This window comes from Lottia gigantea (assembly GCF_000327385.1).
Source record: "Lottia gigantea unplaced genomic scaffold LOTGIsca_57, whole genome shotgun sequence".
In the NCBI taxonomy this organism is placed as follows: Eukaryota; Metazoa; Mollusca; class Gastropoda; family Lottiidae; genus Lottia; species Lottia gigantea.
Genome location: NW_008709945.1, coordinates 931,778 through 949,973, shown reverse-complemented (window position 1 = coordinate 949,973; position 18,196 = coordinate 931,778). Strand labels below are relative to the sequence as shown.

The 18,196-nt window shown below is 32.2% G+C and overlaps 3 protein-coding genes across 3 annotated transcripts; 1 reads left to right on the top strand and 2 right to left on the bottom strand.

Moving 5' to 3' along the window:
- Nucleotides 1-8,040: 8,040 nt before the first annotated feature.
- Nucleotides 8,041-9,608, bottom strand: LOTGIDRAFT_166313 (hypothetical protein; the record flags this gene model as incomplete). The annotated part of the gene is made up of 2 exons (XM_009063372.1): nt 8,041-9,194; nt 9,444-9,608. Coding segments are annotated over 2 exons (1,319 nt in total), but the record flags the coding sequence as incomplete, so codon positions are not given.
- Nucleotides 9,609-9,819: 211 nt separating this feature from the next.
- On the bottom strand, nt 9,820-14,431 carry LOTGIDRAFT_166312 (hypothetical protein; the record flags this gene model as incomplete). Its single annotated transcript, XM_009063371.1, has 6 exons — nt 9,820-9,950; nt 10,262-10,502; nt 10,810-10,985; nt 11,449-11,597; nt 13,264-13,444; nt 13,720-14,431. 6 exons carry the CDS (start codon nt 14,429-14,431, stop codon nt 9,820-9,822), a joined length of 1,590 nt encoding a protein of 529 aa, XP_009061619.1.
- A 984-nt stretch (nt 14,432-15,415) lies between these two features.
- On the top strand, nt 15,416-16,350 carry LOTGIDRAFT_79200 (hypothetical protein; the record flags this gene model as incomplete). The annotated part of the gene is made up of 2 exons (XM_009063294.1): nt 15,416-15,568; nt 16,228-16,350. Coding segments are annotated over 2 exons (276 nt in total), but the record flags the coding sequence as incomplete, so codon positions are not given.
- Between the last annotated feature and the right edge of the window lie 1,846 nt (nt 16,351-18,196).

The window sequence follows — 18,196 nt, the reverse complement described above, 5'->3', positions numbered from 1 at the left end:
ATCCATTTTGTGTTGCGGGACTTTCGAAACCTTCACTTAACGGCCATTATTCAAATATGGCTACCTACACAACATCATCGTTATCTGTTTCTATGCCAACAGGTATGGAAACTTTTGGCATGACCCCTCCCTCGTCTGTTTCCCCCCACGAGAAACATCAGTCTCCATTTGGTGACCCGGGTAACTTCACTGAAAATTGTAATGGGGTATCCCATCATTCATTAAAACAACCTTATCATCTTTCATCTCTAACATCAAGTCCTTTAGAGTACAGTGGAGTTAAACCTGCATATTTTCCAGCGATCTCATCTACCTACCCTGGTGTTGAAGACTACACTGCAGATGGTAACCATGATACTGTATCAACTATTAACTCTTATGAACCATGTTCACGTTCTGTGTTACCATGGTATCCAGTCTCGTTTTCATCTTAGATTAAGAATTCCATTGAAATGCAAAATTTCATTGGTTAAATTTAGCTATTTAATCCAATTTTTTGAAGTTATTAATCATGTTTTGTAATTAAATATTAAGAAATTTGTGATTGTCTTTGGACCAACTGTCATTGTTTCAAAAATGATCTCAAATAATGGAGACTACTTCTTGATTTCCTACCAAAAACAAAATCATTCAGTCCGAAACAAAAGAGCTTCTGTTCCTTGATCTCTTGCAGAAATTTTTATTTTTCATACAACAAATTGTGTTCAAGAGCATAAAAATATATTTTCAAAATTTGAAATCAGTTTTGATTGGATCAGATTTAGGTATGGTTATTTTTTCAAAGCATTAAGTCAGTCAATGTGAGAATAAATCACCTTTCTTCATTACATGTATTTTAGTCAATCTAGTTGTATAGGTACTGGGAAAGATTAATGCAAAAGGTTTCTCCAAGGATAAGCAAGAAAACTGATTTCATCAACTTTAGTTGTTATTCTTGTAAAAATGATTCTATCCTTCAATGTTGCCACTAACTAATCCTTGCTGTTGGAAGTAAGCTTTTACGTGAAGTTAAAGTCATGAATTTGTCTATTAAAAAAAACCTACTGTTCTGTCATTGTTTTTATTACTGTAGTCTGTATTTAATATTATCGTTGTATTGTTTTATTTTAATGGAAAAATATTAAAATATACTTTTTTAATGCAGTGCTTTTCAAATCCCTTTCAAAAATGCATCTATTGGCAGAAGTTTGGAATGTGTCTTACTGTATTGCATCTTCTTGGACCTTTATTGAATATATGTTGTACAGCTGGAACATTGTCAACCAGATCAAGAGAGAATCTCTCAAAAGGGAAGGGTGCTGAGGGTCTTAGATGACCTTGCTCCGTATAATTTTATCTTGTGAAGTTTGAATAAAAAATTCTTTGATTTTGTCCCACAATTCTTGAACTTAAGTTTTGTGCCCTAATCAAAGTTTTGGGAGTTCGGATAAAAACAAGACTGTAAATTAATATATTATAATATAAATATTTACACATTGTTTCCATGGTTACAATACACATACAAAATATATCCATGATTAAAAAAAATTTTTTATCATTTGTTCATGGTTACAAAAACAAATGATACATTTACTAAATAAAATCTATGGCAACAGATACAAATCCATGGTTACAATAAATATAAGTGGTTACCATAGAAACTTGTTGCCATACAAACTCCATCTAAAATTATGGATGTACCCTAATAAGGAGCAACTATGGAAGGCATAGAATTACTAAAAATTTTGCACCAATTGAAAAAGGCAATTCAGGAGTAATGTAATGTATATAAATAGTCTCTTATATATATATATATATAATTTTTAAATATTCAATATTAATTATATAAATGTATATAGGAAAGGCTTTAGAAATATCTAACCTTCTTAACACAAAGTTACTTATCTTTGACAAATATTGCATCTTTACTCAAATATTTCAAATACTGTCAAATCATCAAATTTTAATGGAGGCATATTTATGGGAATACATTCCTAGGTTTCATCTATTTCTTGAATATTTCTTATTCTCATTAACTGAATGTACCCCAGAATCCTAGAAAATTGACGACAAAAAATAATGATTGACAGTTGTCTTCATCTTGAAATACTTTTGTTGGGAATTATCTCCTAACTTGACTTGTAAATTGTACTAAATGGGAAAAATTGACTTTGGTTTGTTAGTATATGCAGAATATATTATGCTTAATAATTTCATTTCTATTTACCAAAGAGTATAAGTTAACGTTTAATGAAGGTTAAAAATCAAACTTAAAAAAATCGCGACTACTTGACAATCCAAATTCAGACGACAGTTGTTAAAATTTATACGATATAGATAGATATTTGGTGTATTAAAATGAAAGCAAGTATAAAAGTATAAAGTCATCCAAACAAATAACTTCATAAATAGACTCAATCATCCAATCATATAGACTCAAACATTAAGACATAAACAACAAATACTTTCTCAAACAAATTAACAAGCAATCAGGACTATATACTCAAACATCCAGTGCCATTAAGCATATATCTACTAACACATGAAACTGGGGTGTCTTTTTCGAAAAAACTTGAGTTATTGAAAGTCAGCTAGCTTAACTCAGATTAATTTATTCAGATTAAGGTTATAATTTCATGAGTAAATTTTCGAGGTTAGGCCCTAAAGTACAAATACACATAATACATTTTGGTATCTCGCAAAATTACTCTACCAAACTCACACAATATAAGATTCATGCAGAATTGTATCAAAGAAGATCATGCTACAAAATAATTCACAGATCGCAAACCACAGGACACAAGGATTCCTTTTACAATTTTATGAGTTCTACAAAGGCCCATCAATAATTGCATAAACTCCAAATTAGATATTGCTCTATAAGGCACAATGAAACCCGAGAAATTTTGCTGCGAATTTTAAAACACAATCATAATAGAGCAGTAGAAAGAACCAATGCTGTAGCAAAACTTCTCTATCTAATGTTGAGGGCACACAAACAGTTTTGTTGCTGATTTTCCTCTTCTAAGACAAGATTATCTGTGAAACTCTTGACAAGACTCCAGTCTGTGACAAAAATCGGTGACAAAATCTGTTTGTTTACCCTCATCATAATTTATACCTCAATATAACATTTACACTGGTCTTAAAAAAATTGAATAAAATTTTATCTTTCTTGCAATACTGTACAATTCAGGTGGATATTCAAAATGTTATATATTGTGCTAGAAATTAAAAATGAAATGAATTAAAAGGTCCAGCCTTTTCTACTAAAAATGTAAAAATTTGATTTAAAATGTATTTAAGTCAGACTTTTTTATATTTCCTCTTTTACAAGATTTTTCTAAAAAAAGAAAATTTATTTTTATATCTCTGAAAAGGCATCAATTTTTTTCTCTTGTAAACTATTAAATAAAAAAAGTCTGGCCTTAAATTGAGATAACTAAATAACAAATCTACAATATAGAATCTTACGTTAGATATTGTCTGACTAGTTCAGAATATTTTGTGGAGAGAGCATTCCAGTACTCGTATTGGCTTGGAGATTATTATAAGCTGAAATAATCACATGCTCCTGTTAACACATCTTCACAATGGTCAATGTCAACTTTATCTTATACCTTGACTACAATACCCACCTATCTTGTATCACAGAGTGCAGCCATTTGATTGGATTGTACACCAGCGAATACAGCAAATTATAGCCTTTGACAGACTGTTTACAGATTTTCTGTCTAGAACTCTGATTGGCTGTATTCGCTGAAGGAACAATCCAATCAGATCACTGCTTTTACTTGATAAAAGAGAGGTGGCTATTGCAGTCAAGGTATTAAATGAAGTTCATATTAGCTTGACAGATGCTGTTTACAGTAAAAGTAACCATTATGTAAAAATATAACAAGTCTTTATCCCTTTTAGGAACCATATATTGTGAATACTATATTCAAAACAGATACAAAACTAATTCGGCTTGATGTACTGGTATCAATGAAGTATGTTGGATCTATTGAATTTAAAACATTGGAATATTCTACATTTGACAATATGGGAACAATGAAGACATCCACTTTGTAAACCATCAAACAAAAAAAAAACTCTGACCTTACTAGTAAAATTCAATGGTTGAAAAGAAAATGTAATTCTGAACAATTTGAGGTAAAGAGATTGTTGAGACTTATCAAGAACAATGTTGGATTTTTAACTGAAAACTTTCATAGAGACAGATTTGTGAACACATTTGAAGTCTATTTTAAAACTTGCTGTAAAATGGCTGATTCATAACAGCAAGACTTTAAACTCTTACATTGAGACTTACGGATATCAAACAAACTGATTGCTACCCTGTATTAAATGGAAGATTGAGAAATAAATTGACCATGTCAGCAATTGGGATAAAGAATAAAGGTGATCCTAATTATTAAAAACAATACCTATAACAACCTTTACTTGAAAAATTTTGATTTTAGCATTTCAAAATGATTATATTTAGTGCTCTCTAAAACACATTTACTGTTTACTACAAAAACAGACATATAGCAACTCTAAACACAACTTTAATTTCTAAACTTTCAACTCTATACACACTCTTCTTGACACTAAGCACACTCTTCTTTCATCTTTTTTTACGATGAACTTTCTAATATAAACACACCTTTTGCTTCTTAACACAACCTTTAACTCCAAACACAAAAACCCTTCTCTCAACTCTAAAACATAACTTTCACCTCTAAACACTTTCTTCTTTCAACTCTACTTTAAACACATCCTTCTCTCAACCCTAAACACACTCTTCTTTCTTCTCTATACATACACTTCACTCAACTCTAAACACACTCTTCTTTCAACTCTAAATACAAGCTACTCTCAACTCTACTTTAAACACTACTTCTCTCAAACCTAAAAACGTCTTTCTTTCAACTCTAAACATACACTTCTTTCTTCTCTAAACACACTCTTTTCTCAACTCTAAACACACTCTTTTCTCAACTCTAAACACACTCTTCTCTGAACTCTAAAGACAAACATCTCTCATCTCTAAATACAGACTTCTCTTAACTCTAAACACTCTCTTCTTTCAACTCTAAATACAAGCTTCCCTAAACTCTAAACACACTCTTCTTTCAACTCTAAACACACTCTTCTTTCAACTCTAAATACAAGCTACTCTCAACTCTACTTTAAACACTACTTCTCTCAAACCTAAAAACGTCTTTCTTTCAACTCTAAACATACACTTCTTTCTTCTCTAAACACACTCTTTTCTCAACTCTAAACACACTCTTTTCTCAACTCTAAACACACTCTTCTCTGAACTCTAAAGACAAACATCTCTCATCTCTAAATACAGACTTCTCTTAACTCTAAACACTCTCTTCTTTCAACTCTAAATACAAGCTTCCCTAAACTCTAAACACACTCTTCTTTCAACTCTAAACACACTCTTCTTTCAACTCTAAATACAAGCTTCTCAAAACTCTAAACACACTCTTCTTTCAACTCTAAACACACTCTTCTTTCAACTCTAAATACACTCTTCCCTCAACTCTAAACACACTCTTCTTTCAACTCTAAACACACTCTTCTTTCAACTCTAAACACACTCTTCTATCAAATCTAAGCACACTATTCCCTATACTTTAAACACGCTCGTCTCACAACTCTTAACACATCTTTCGAATAAACTCAACTTTTTACTATAAACTCAACTTTCTAATCTACAAACAACTTTCAGCTCTGAACCCAACTTTCAACTCTAAACAGAACTCTAAACAGCACTATAAAAACACTCCTCTCTATCAACTTAACTTAGCTCTATCAACTCTGACCTCAACATTTTACTTAAATTTCTACAAACTCTCACTACAATGTGCTTTCTATCCAAAACATGACTTTTACCACATTCACAAATTATAAACTTTAACTTCAACTGTAAACAAACCTCTATAAGATTATTATGAAATTACTATATATTATTATTATCTGAATAAAAAAAAAATAATACATTTTCTTGCATCATACACTATCTATGGTTTTAACTTGGCTTTTTTCTCATAACATTCAGGAGTCATTGCACAAAATTTGATCGAAACTAAATCCAGGCCCCCATTTCACTAAAGTGCATAGTCTACACGAAAATATTACACTTACGATTGGCGAATTTTTGCTCAAAATGTGAAATGACCTCAACATGACATTTACAATGTCTTCACTTACGATTGACAGTTGAAAAGGAATTAAAGGAATTAGGCAAATTATGCAGTACTTATGTTTAGTGAAACAGAGGCCAAAACAGTAATCTGATTGGTTAATAAAGTTAGACTTTTTTTTTTCAGATTTTTAATTGACCAATCAGATAGCTGCAACATTCAAATCATCTTAAGTTGAGGTTTTGTGAAACAGGCTCCTGTAGAAGATCACAACTCAATCATTCATAATTGTAAGAGATGAATTCAAGACTGAAATTATCTTCAAATGATCATCAATAAGTTATTGCAAGATTATTGCTGAAATTTCTCCTCATTCTTTGAAATTCGATACAATTCAAAAATTTCTCTAAGAAAGTGATGAGAGGTAAAATCTTAACTTTTCTTTTCTCAGTAAAGTGGCCCCTCACACCATAGCTATTACTAGTCAGAATGCTTGTGAATAATGAAAGTGATCATGAGTTCCAATTCACAACTCATTCACATGAGAGATGTGGTCGAAACTTATGACTGCTATTCTTTAATTTGCAACCAAACACAACTGGTGATCGCTAATGCGTGAGGACCTCTTTACAAATTTAAAACTTTGTGCATCATTTGAATTTATTATGCAAGATTAAGATTTATTGATGATATGGACCAAGGTTAAGATCAGTGAAATGATATGAATTCACTATGAAGATCAAGTTCAGAAGATATAAATTAATAATCAATTAACGATATTAGAGTAACGATCTTTTAAACCATCTGATTATAAAGCAGTTCTGGATTTTTCATATCATGGTTTTTCTGCAGGTTTCTACACTTGGTAAGCAAGTGGAGTCCTGGTCGAAAAAAATATGAAGAAAAATCAAAATTTGCATTCAAAATATTCTGTGTTCTTTCAATACTAAATATTTTTCTTATTATTTACTTTTACCCTGTGAAAGATCTCAAATAGATGGAAATTTCTTATATAAATAATCTAGGCCACTTCTAGAAACTTTCGAAACACTGAAAAAAATTGACAAGCAATTAAAAGTACCCCTTATTTCACACATGAACTCTTCTTATCATTCATAAAACAGTATCATATTGATCTAATGTATGGGCAGAGAGAAAAGTTCAATCAAGCTTTGAGGGGTGTCAAATAGATGCCATAGTATTTTCAGCTAAAAATAAGAAATTTCACAACAAAATAAATTTGAGATTATCGCAGAAATAAGACTGATGTTGTTGCATATTGTTAAATAATAACCTTATTAATAATTGTATAACATATTTTCAAAATCTACAATTTATAAATCATTTTTGGCTTAAAATTTGGATTGAAAAAAAATCTAATAACAAAAAAGTTTACTGGTCACATTACATAACTAAATACTACAATCCTATTGGTCCAAAATCCTTTATTTCAAACTCAACCAGGTAATTTGAGTTTATGAAAGGAAAAAATAAATAAATGCACCAAATACAATGTTAACTTAGAGTGAATGAAATCTCAACATTTTCTCAAACCAACGTTTACGACATAAACTTTACGTAGCCCATAGATCCACAAATTCAACAAACATTTTTCTTGGTCAAATCATAATGATGTCTCATATTTCATCAAAATAAGAATTGCTTAACTAAGCCTAAATTTCTTAAACCTAATATACATAATAAGATTTTATTTTTGTTTTTTTGGAAGAACTTGGATAAATTCAATATTTTCTCAATCACTTTAAGGCAAACCAAAAAAATTTTATCAAATTTTGTTTTTTACATTCATGAAGATTTGCATTAAAGTAACATTAAAAAATATGACATTAAATTGTACATATTTAAAATATTCTTTAATAATTATAATAATAATAACCTAAAAATAAAATAAACATCAGAACATAAATTCTCGGTCTAATTCTTGTGGTTGAAGGGTTTGTAAAGGATTATGGGAAACTAATGGACGTGTGCTGTCCCGACTCTGTCCTTCCACGTCGATATCCAACAACGTTTTTTGATGAGATATGTGAGGTGGTGTGTTCCCTGGACTTAATCGTGATCGAGTTGAATGAAAATATTCAGTCGGTGTGTGCCATATTGGCGTTTCCTGACCACTGGATGTAACTTGTTGTGGAGGTGTTGATTCGAAAGTTACTCGCGAACGAGATGTTGGGGTGGCAGAGTTTGAATTTAAAGCCAAAGTTGTTGGGCGTTTGGTTCCATTTGTGCCTTGTGGCTTTCGGCGTGGTGGTATTGGACCTGCTATATTGTCTGTGCGTTCAGTAGCGAAAGGTCGAGAGTAAGGTTGAGGGGAAGGAGAAGAAGAGTCAGATGGGGATTTTTTGTGAGAGTAAGTAGGCGTAGAGGTTGCTGCCGGTAAATCATTCACATCAACTACAAAATTGTCTTCAAAAGTCACTGAGTGTCTTTGTTTATTTGATCTTATGGAGTCACGTGAATGGTCTTCATTGCTGTCTTTTGAATATTGACGTCTGAAGGGCTGATTTCCACCACCAGGGCGATCATTGGATGGAGTTGGTGAGATCACGAATGTATCTTTGTTAAACTGAAATTTTTGCAACATAAAAGGTGTAAGATCCAAAGTGCCATTTTCTTCCCCCTCCGGAGGTGAATCTTCCATTTGAATAGAAGGTCTTTGACGCGGGGTCACTCCATGATATGTATGACGAAAAGCGGAGGGATTGGCATATTGGCTATTTCGATAGTCACCTTCACCTTCAATCAAATTATCTCTCACAGCTGCCAGATAGGCATCACGTCTGTTTCCTATATACGCATCACGATTTTTCCTGCCATCGTCACCAGTTTCATGTAGCTGAGGATGGATGGCTACAGAGTTTGAAACACGGATATCAAAACCACTTCCCACTGAGGCTAGCATCATTCCTATTCCACACCAAGCATTGAGATATTTTTTCTTAACATTTGAACGTTGTTTGATTGAGCTATCTAAAGAATTAGTGGTGGTTGTTGGAATGTTACGTTGTTGGTCTCCATTAAATATTGGCCAATCTGTTTCCTCCTTATCTGAAATGAAACACCAAAACCATTTTCTTTATATCTCTTTCAAAGATGGGCACTATATAAATATACACATCAGTATCATAATTGTCTAACTGCTAAACTAACTAAATATTACAAAGTAGCTATATCTACAAACCTGAAAAACAATTTTCAGGCTCAGAGTACAAAAGACAACTGGTAATCAGGAGTATGTTAGTGATGCTTTATTTTGAGAAATCAACTAACTGATCTAAATAAGGGGAAATGACTCACAAATAGTATTGGAATGTCCAGCTCCAAGATTCTTTAATGATTTCTCAAGATTTGGAGCACTCTTAGACCAGCGACCATCCGCGAAAATTATTGACGAACGTTGATGGCGATCTTTTTGAACCGAACTTGGACCCCATGTTTTACCTTTACGATGAACAGCTGGATCTGAAAATAACAAAACAATCCCTTAATGATATCTACACACATTCTGCACCTCAATATATGCCATTCCTGAGAAATGGAATAGAATGACCTACTTACATGCTATTGCTCTGAGACGTGGAATAGATTGACCTACTTACATGCTATTGCTCTGAGACGTGGTATAGATTGACCTACTTACATGCTATTGCTCTGAGACGTGGAATAGATTGGCCTACTTACATGCTATTGCTCGGAGACGTGGAATAGATTGGCCTGATTGAGCAGGAGAGACAGGCGGGCTCTCAGGACTGGAAGCCATAGGTTGTTCCATGTCTTTCTGAACTGTGATATTATGACGAAATCCTGAAAAACATCGGGCAATACTTTATCATTTACATTGAAAAAAAATTACTACAAAATTACGGTAAAGCCCATATCATCTCACCATGCTATAGCTCAGAGATGAGGAATAGATGGATCAGGATACTATATCAGGGAAACTGGAATCGCAATGTATAATTTCATAACCATTAGCCCTGCCTCCTTTCAAATTTTCCTTCATCTGAATTACAATCAGAATTAAAATTTCTGTTTCATATTTGGGTAATGTTTTTTTAAGAGCTGAACATATTATTCAGCATTTAACTAAAGATAAATAACAAAAGAGCCCAAACCTGAAGGTTCACTGATGTATTTTCCACCATGAATTCGAAGATTTTTTAATTTACTTTTCCTTTTACGTTTATTTGGAGTTGGCTTTTGAATAACTTGCTGTAGAATCAAAACATTTAATTCTCGTTCCAATAATTCAATCTCCCTTTCAGCTAATTCTTGTTCACGTTTCTTCAAAGATTCTTCGTGATGTTTTTGTTGTAGTTCTGCTTTTGTTATTTCCTCTTCTCTACATCTTAAATCCTGTAAATGTAAATCAACAATATATAAGATTCCTGAGTATCACATGAAAACTCAGCCTGACAATCTGGTCCTACTCTGTTCCTCAGATGTGATAGAAGGATGTGATATATCATTTTTGATTTCTGTTAGAAATGCAAACATCTGATTAACTGGTTGGCAACTTGCATGCTGCCAGACTGGACCACTAGGAATTATGGTATCATGGTTATTATAGTTGATGTAGTTAAACTATATCATCAGGGTCCAATTTTTACCAACCAAACATCACTTAGCCAGAATAACTAATATTTCAGAGAACAATACCAACCTTCTCACAGCTGCGTAGCTCTTCAAACATAGCTTCAATCTCTAACTTCCAGTCTTCTTGTAAGGTATGAAATGATTCTTGTGGATAACTGACAAAAGGTGAGGTAGAAATGTCATCCAGTCTGTCGAGTATTTCACCAAACGTTGGTCGTTCATGTGGCTCTTGATCCCAACAATCTATGAATCAAATAATTTCTTATAAGCTAACAGATTAACATTTTTTCATGAATTGTAAAGGCACTGGACATTTGACTTCAATACTTCAGTGATACAATATTGCAAGCTGGATTGAGCTCCATCAGCTTGTTAATAAAAATATTAAGACCACCATATTGCTGAAAATCCTACTGCATAAGCAACATTATATATTATATGACAAAAGAACTCAAGATATATGGATATAATACTTCTGAATTTATTACATAATACATTTTAAAACACATAAAGAAAATCTTTACATGATGATTTTACCTGTATATGTTTTAAAATGTATTATGTAATTAATTCAGAAGTAGTAATATCTTGTGTTCTTATTATAAAACAAATGAACAAAACACTACTCTTCAAATTGGACTAGAAGCAGTAATTATAAAAACTTAGTGTCCCAATATGTTGATGTTATGAAAGAGAATGTACATACCGGACATCAATCTTGAAAAGGGTTCAGGGCATGTTGCTGGTATGGGTAATTTGAGTTTGTTCACAGCAACACCGTATGCTACGCCTAAAGTATCAATTCCCTTATATGGTGTTTCACCAGTCAATAACTCCCATAATACAATACCATAACTACAAAATAAACATAGGCAATATATTCATAAATTATGGTAAAAGTTCCACTACAGATTTATATACATGTAGTTTAAAAATTGTTCAAGATTGCCAGGGTAGGAAATAAATACCCACTGGCAGCTTTGTTTTCAAATAAAAACATTTGGTGGAATGGTAACCATCACCATTATGAAATATTCAACTTATAATCATACATTTATTCAAGACCTTTATTGATTTTCAATAGGGCTCTTACCTATTGATAATGAATAACTTTGCATTTCAAAAATGAAAGACATTAGTGTCAATAGATATTATATGGCTTTTTTTTACATTTTTTTTACAAGGTTCCTCTTCTTGTTTTATTATGACAAATTCACTTAGAATTTTAAGTTTCATTTAGAACAAGAGAAAATACTATTTTTAATAAATAAACATTGATTTCAATGGAATTTATCATTGGCTGATAATAAAAAATTTCACCAAGTTTTCAATTTTCTAGAAGTGTTTCAAATAAACTTAAATAAATTGCTCATTCATGCCATATGTAATGCTTGAGGGCTACTTTCAATTTTGACAAAATTTTTTTTTTAAAAAACCCACAATTTATCTTCTTCCTGAGAAAACTCTAGTATAAATTGTTTATATCAACAGTATGTAGTGTAATACAGTTAAATATAAACCTAGTAGTTATTCTTATCTTATCTAACATTGACATAGAAATTATTTATCAAACATTCTTAAACTGTGATTCAAAATTTACTTTTTAATACTTTTAGATATCAACATAGTTAACATTCATTACATGCACACAAATTCCTAGTACAGATATACATGCATAATCAGTTCTTTATCTGTGATACCTACTCATATATAATCTTTTCTAATTGTTTGGATAGATAAGAATATACACTGAAATCATTCATTTTTATTTTTTTAGGTTTATCTTTCAAAATTATTTTCTGTTACTTTACTAAATATTAACACCACAATAGTTGTAAACAAAACTTTAACTCTGTACCAGTGTCTTTTATTGAATAGTAACTATTTACTTTCAATTACCCTAATCTCTACTATGTAGGCTATAACATTATTAAAACTCATTTCTAAAATCAAATCTAGAAATAGTTTATATTTCTAGAATTTTAGCAAAATAGATCTGCCTTTAAATACTTGTGATTTAAACCTTTCTACCTTGTATAATTCATATTTCTCATTGAATCAACAAAACAAAACGTGACAAATTCACTATAAATAACATAATAATATCACATATCAATTGAAATTTAATAACTATTTAAGAGAAATATGAAGACTCAAAACACCTATTATATGGTATCCATTTCCCACCTTCCATTGTTTACAGGTTTCCATTAGTTACCAAACAGAAACTCTTCAATTACCGGAGAAAGCACCAAATTAATCTATGTTCTTGCCATGTTGGTTTTATCTTGTATTTAAAATATCTCAGAATGTTTTTTCCAATAAATTTGGTTCCATTTCAAAATCAGAACTTTTTTTTCCCAGCTTTCATGAACTGATCTATAGGTGTTTGTCAAAAAACACAAGACATTATCATAAATACTTTACAAATACTGTAATAAAGATATAAATTCTGAGTTTAAATAGTCCAGTCTAGAGCTCATAACCCATGACGTCAACTCAGAAATGCACTAGAACTTACCTCCACACATCGCTACTTTTAGAGAAACGTGAACATTTAATAACTTCAGGTGCCATCCATGCATAAGTTCCAGCTTGACTCATTCTCGTTGTTTTATGAACTTCTCTAGCTAGTCCAAAATCTGTAATCTTGATGGTTTTATAATCCAAATTATTATCTTCAATTGCTTCTTTCAATAAAACTGAAATAGAGAGTTAAAAATTTAATACACATAAGCTTACTCAGGTTTTTTTTAAATATAAACAGGACTTATTAGTCTGGCAGTTCATGTAACAGTAGTCTTGACAGGGCCCAGCCTCACTTCAAATCACACTAAATGACCTTAGCCAGTGCTTCAATAAGAGAATATCTTCTATGACACCCAATACTTATTACTTTTAGAACTTAACCAGTAATAAGCTGTGCATTTCAGGATAAATGCCCATAATGGTCTATGTAATAACAATATATACTTACTGTTGCTAGATTTTAAATCACGATGAATTAAAGGTAGTGGAGCTTCTTCGTGTAAATAATACATTCCTCGAGCTATCTGGACAGCCCAACCCACTAATATATCTGGAGGAATTCTTCGACCACCACTCAACACACGGTTTAAAGAACCACCAGCAGCATATTCCATAACTAAGCATAGATTTGGCTCTTTCAAACACACACCAACTAAATTAGATATATTCACATGATCTAGTAACCAAAATAATTTGGCCTCTTGAACAATATTTTCTATGGCACTGTGGGGTTCATCAGGATCATCATGTCGCGCCGTTTTGATAGCTACCGTTTCATTTTTCCATGTTCCTCGATACACTTTACCAAACCCTCCCACACCTATCACTTCTGATAGCTTTAACTCTTTATAATCAATTTCAAACGGTCTCTTCGAATCACGACTGGACGGAAGGTACTCTTGCACATTTTGAAGTTTGTCTTCTTTAGTAACAAAGTTGCTGGGGAAAATCCCAACAGTATTTCTAACACTTCCTGTCCACCAACCATCATCTCCAGAAATCGAGGAATCAGTGGAGAGAATTTGAACCTGTTCCCCTCTCTTTAGTGTCAACTCATCTTCTTTGGTTGCTGCATAATCGAATACTGCGGTCCATATAGCAGATGGTAACCTATCAGGCTCGCTGTTACGCTTCCAGTTATCCAACCTATATGGATCCATCGATCCACAATAATTTATTGGCTACAGCCAGATTTAAACATAAGTTGATGGCGATAATTTTCTCGCCTTTCAACACATTCAGGTCTACTGTCACACTTGTCAAAGAAAACTTGGCCCATTTATCCATTGAATGTGGTTTAACTTAGGAATATATTATTTCTCTCTAAATTTCAACTTCCTATAAGTCAATCCGGCATAATTAAAGTCTTATAATCAAAGTTGGCATTAAAGGGCTTTATGTCTAATTAGTTGATACAGTAATATAGTTTAAAGCCATGATTAAAGGTCTGTACAGCAGACAAAATTAATGGACGCCATCTTTGTTATTACTTTGCAGAGATGGAAATAAATTTGACCTTGATTCCTGCTTTAAACAACTTTTTTCCTTGCTACTACACTAGAGAAATCTATTTCAACACTTCTAGAAAAAATCTACAAACTTTTGTAAAATATTTCTCGTAAAAAATAAACTTAAAAACTGAATAAAACCAGAATAAAGTGAAGGAATAAAATCCTGAGAAATCTCGCAATATCCCAGTCAGTCAAACGAGAAAAGACGGGAGGAGATGTCTTTCATCTAATTTACATAGTCATTTAAACAGCGTCAGGTTTTATTTTGGCTCGACTCCGTACATTTTAAAAACAGCACCTTCCACTTATTTTTAAAGGAATTTTTGATGTCAGACTTTTTTTTGTATTCAAATGCAATCTACAAATGATAAATCTATTTCCATTTTCGGATGATGTAATCCAATGTCGAAAAAATTAAATATTTTTACTTTGCGTTTGTTTTAGTATTTGGGTCTTCAGTATTAAATCTGTACGATATACTAGATATTCATTAATATCGACGTTATTTGACGTTTGTAAATAATGTTACAATTGAATGGAGGAAATGGATGGAAGTTGTGACATGAAAAGTGAAAATTATTCTGAATTTAGTGGAAAATGAAACGTTAGGGGTTGAGAATTATCACTCCTTAGATGGGGTCCCATATCATAGACATTCTCCTGCAGGGAATATGGGCCTCTCTGACTGGGGGATGGTTTTTTGATCCAAATCTTGGAATATTTTGCAACACATTTCATTTCTATTTATGGATGTTTCTTCTGGCCTTTCCATTGATTATACATTTAGTAAGTTGATTTGTCCAATATATATATGAATTGATTATGAAGTTATTTATTCTATGTGTTATTTAGTAAATATTGTCATATATCCCAAATGATTACAGTGAAGTAAAAAGAGGTTAATGGTCGCAAGCATGTATAAATGCTACAGACTATAATGACTAATGTTACTTGGTTATGTTGTGTCTTTACTCTCCTTGATGCTCATTCTTTCACATTTTACTGTATAAAACAAAATATACATTCGGTCTTTACTGATGCACAGAGTGTGGATGATATTATGCTCTCCGTAATCGCGCCTGGGAGAGTTTCCCCACTACCAGTGTTAGCTTTCACCCTCTTATACTTAATCACTTGTAGTCTATATAAGATTGAAACCACTAGGAGTAAAAAGAGATGGAAACCACTAGGGTGGATCTTGTAAAGGGGGGAAACCACTACATGATGTCTATGCTATTTTCAGTTATTAATTATCAAGCATCAATAAATTGTTAATTGTAACCTTTGTATGATCTGATATTACTTGTATAACTAACTGTGTTACAATGCAGATATTAAAAATAACTTTTGGTGGGCTTGAAAGCTGTACTGGTAAGCCAATTGATTAAAGTAGGCTAATATAGATGTCACTCTCATTTTTAATGGAATTGTTCTTTTTTTTTCAGACATTAGAATCATCAATAGGAATATGGGCTATTTATTGTGGTGTTGTAGCTGTGTTGTTCTCTGTTTTAAAATTTGTAAATTATCATCTTCATCGTATGTATGATACTGGGGAGTTGATACAGGATGATGCTAAACTTGAGAATATATCAGCTAGTAAAGCAGGTTCCACAGAGGCGGCAAATAAAAACATTGAAATATGGTAAATTGCATTTATCTCTTCATATATTTATGAATATTTGAATGAAGTTTGTTGACTGAATATATTTCTACAAAGGACTTATTCTAATATTGCTATAAACCCGGTTCCCAACCTGTGGTGTTTTCACCCCCTGGTGTGAATTGAGAGAGCACCTTACATCATGAAAAGGTGTGAAAAATCTAAATAATTTCTACAGGGGTGTGAAGGCTGAAATAGGTTGGGAACCAGTGCTATATACAGTATATTATATGTCAGGGTGTGTGTGTCTTTTCAACTTATTTTGACGTAATTTATAAGCTTATCTACTGCTCTGTGACCTAGGCCAGTGCTTTCATTGAGACTTGTCTCAATACACCTAACACTAATTTACAAATTTAGAACTTTGCTTCTTTCTGTCTGTGTTTTAAGTCAAAAAGAAAATGGGTTCTTGTCATTTTTGTAGGATGACAAAGTGAGGACTTGTGTTAGAACTGCAAGCTGCATTTGTTTAAGATTTTGAGACAGTTGAAAATCAAACAAGTTTTGCTGTCTTAGCTCACACATTCATCAACTCTGATTAAACTTTGTTTTGAAATATCATGTTTAAATACAATTTATCTATCAGTTATAAGAATTCCCCAAAATTGTTTAATCCTAATGACAAACTGAAGATTTTATACAAGTATGATTTAAGATGTGTAAAGCTCAGAGACATAGAGAAAAAATAGTCATGTAGGTTCTGACATTTTTTCCTTTTTTTACAGCAATGAGAATGAGGTACCTGAAAATATTGAAATGGTTAATATGGGTAGATCAAGGGACATTACTCCTGTGGATACTACAGCCTCAAATAAATTAGAAATAATTTCTGAGACTGATATTCATGGTTCATCTGATGCTAAACTTGTGAAAGGTATAGATAACAATTTTAAAGAATGTTACCAATGACGTCATTGTCGTTTTATCCATGCCCTTATCTTACAACAAGAGCGGCCCACACTCTTATTTTATTAGTATTATTTACAAAACAACACCTATAAATGGCTTTGTTATCGTTGTTATTCCCCCAGTCCCTAATACAAGGTTCACATGCTAAAGGGCAACAGTTTCAAAGGAGTTGAAGAAAAGAAGATGCAGTGACATATTCTTGTCTATATCCCTCAATATAGCTGTTGGATCTTTTTTCAATCGATTTAGCAGGAGTAATTGGCCTTTATGAATGGTTATCAGAATTAGATATTGAATCAAATACCTGCTCAGAATGATTTTTTCGATATTATTTTTGAAGGTAATCAATGGGAAACAGGCATAGCACCACTAGCTGTCATAGATGATGATTTAAACCCAGAAAATTCTGGTCAAGTAGGGAAAAATTCCAGCACAGCTAGCAGTGTTGATGGTAAGAGTTTAAAGATTTACATTTTTGAGTTATTAGAATATTAGTACAGTAAGAAATAAGCTTCTGTAGACTAGTGATCTAGGTTGATTTATTTAATCTCTATCTCTACTTCTAATCTTGGTCTTTGTGTGACCTTGAAAAAGTCTTCTTCCTCCATAATTCGTGTAGATCCATCCAGCTGTAACTGGAAACAGATTCATGAATGATCAATGCCATTGACAAAGGACTAGCTGAAGGATCCTTATGAGCCTTAGTTGTTATTCATGTAAAAAATGATACTGTCTTGTGTTATCTAAAAATGATTTTGACTATATATTAGTCACTCCTGCAACTTGGTTACTAACAAAAGAAACAGCATTTTATGTTGATATGATGAATCGTTTTATCTTTC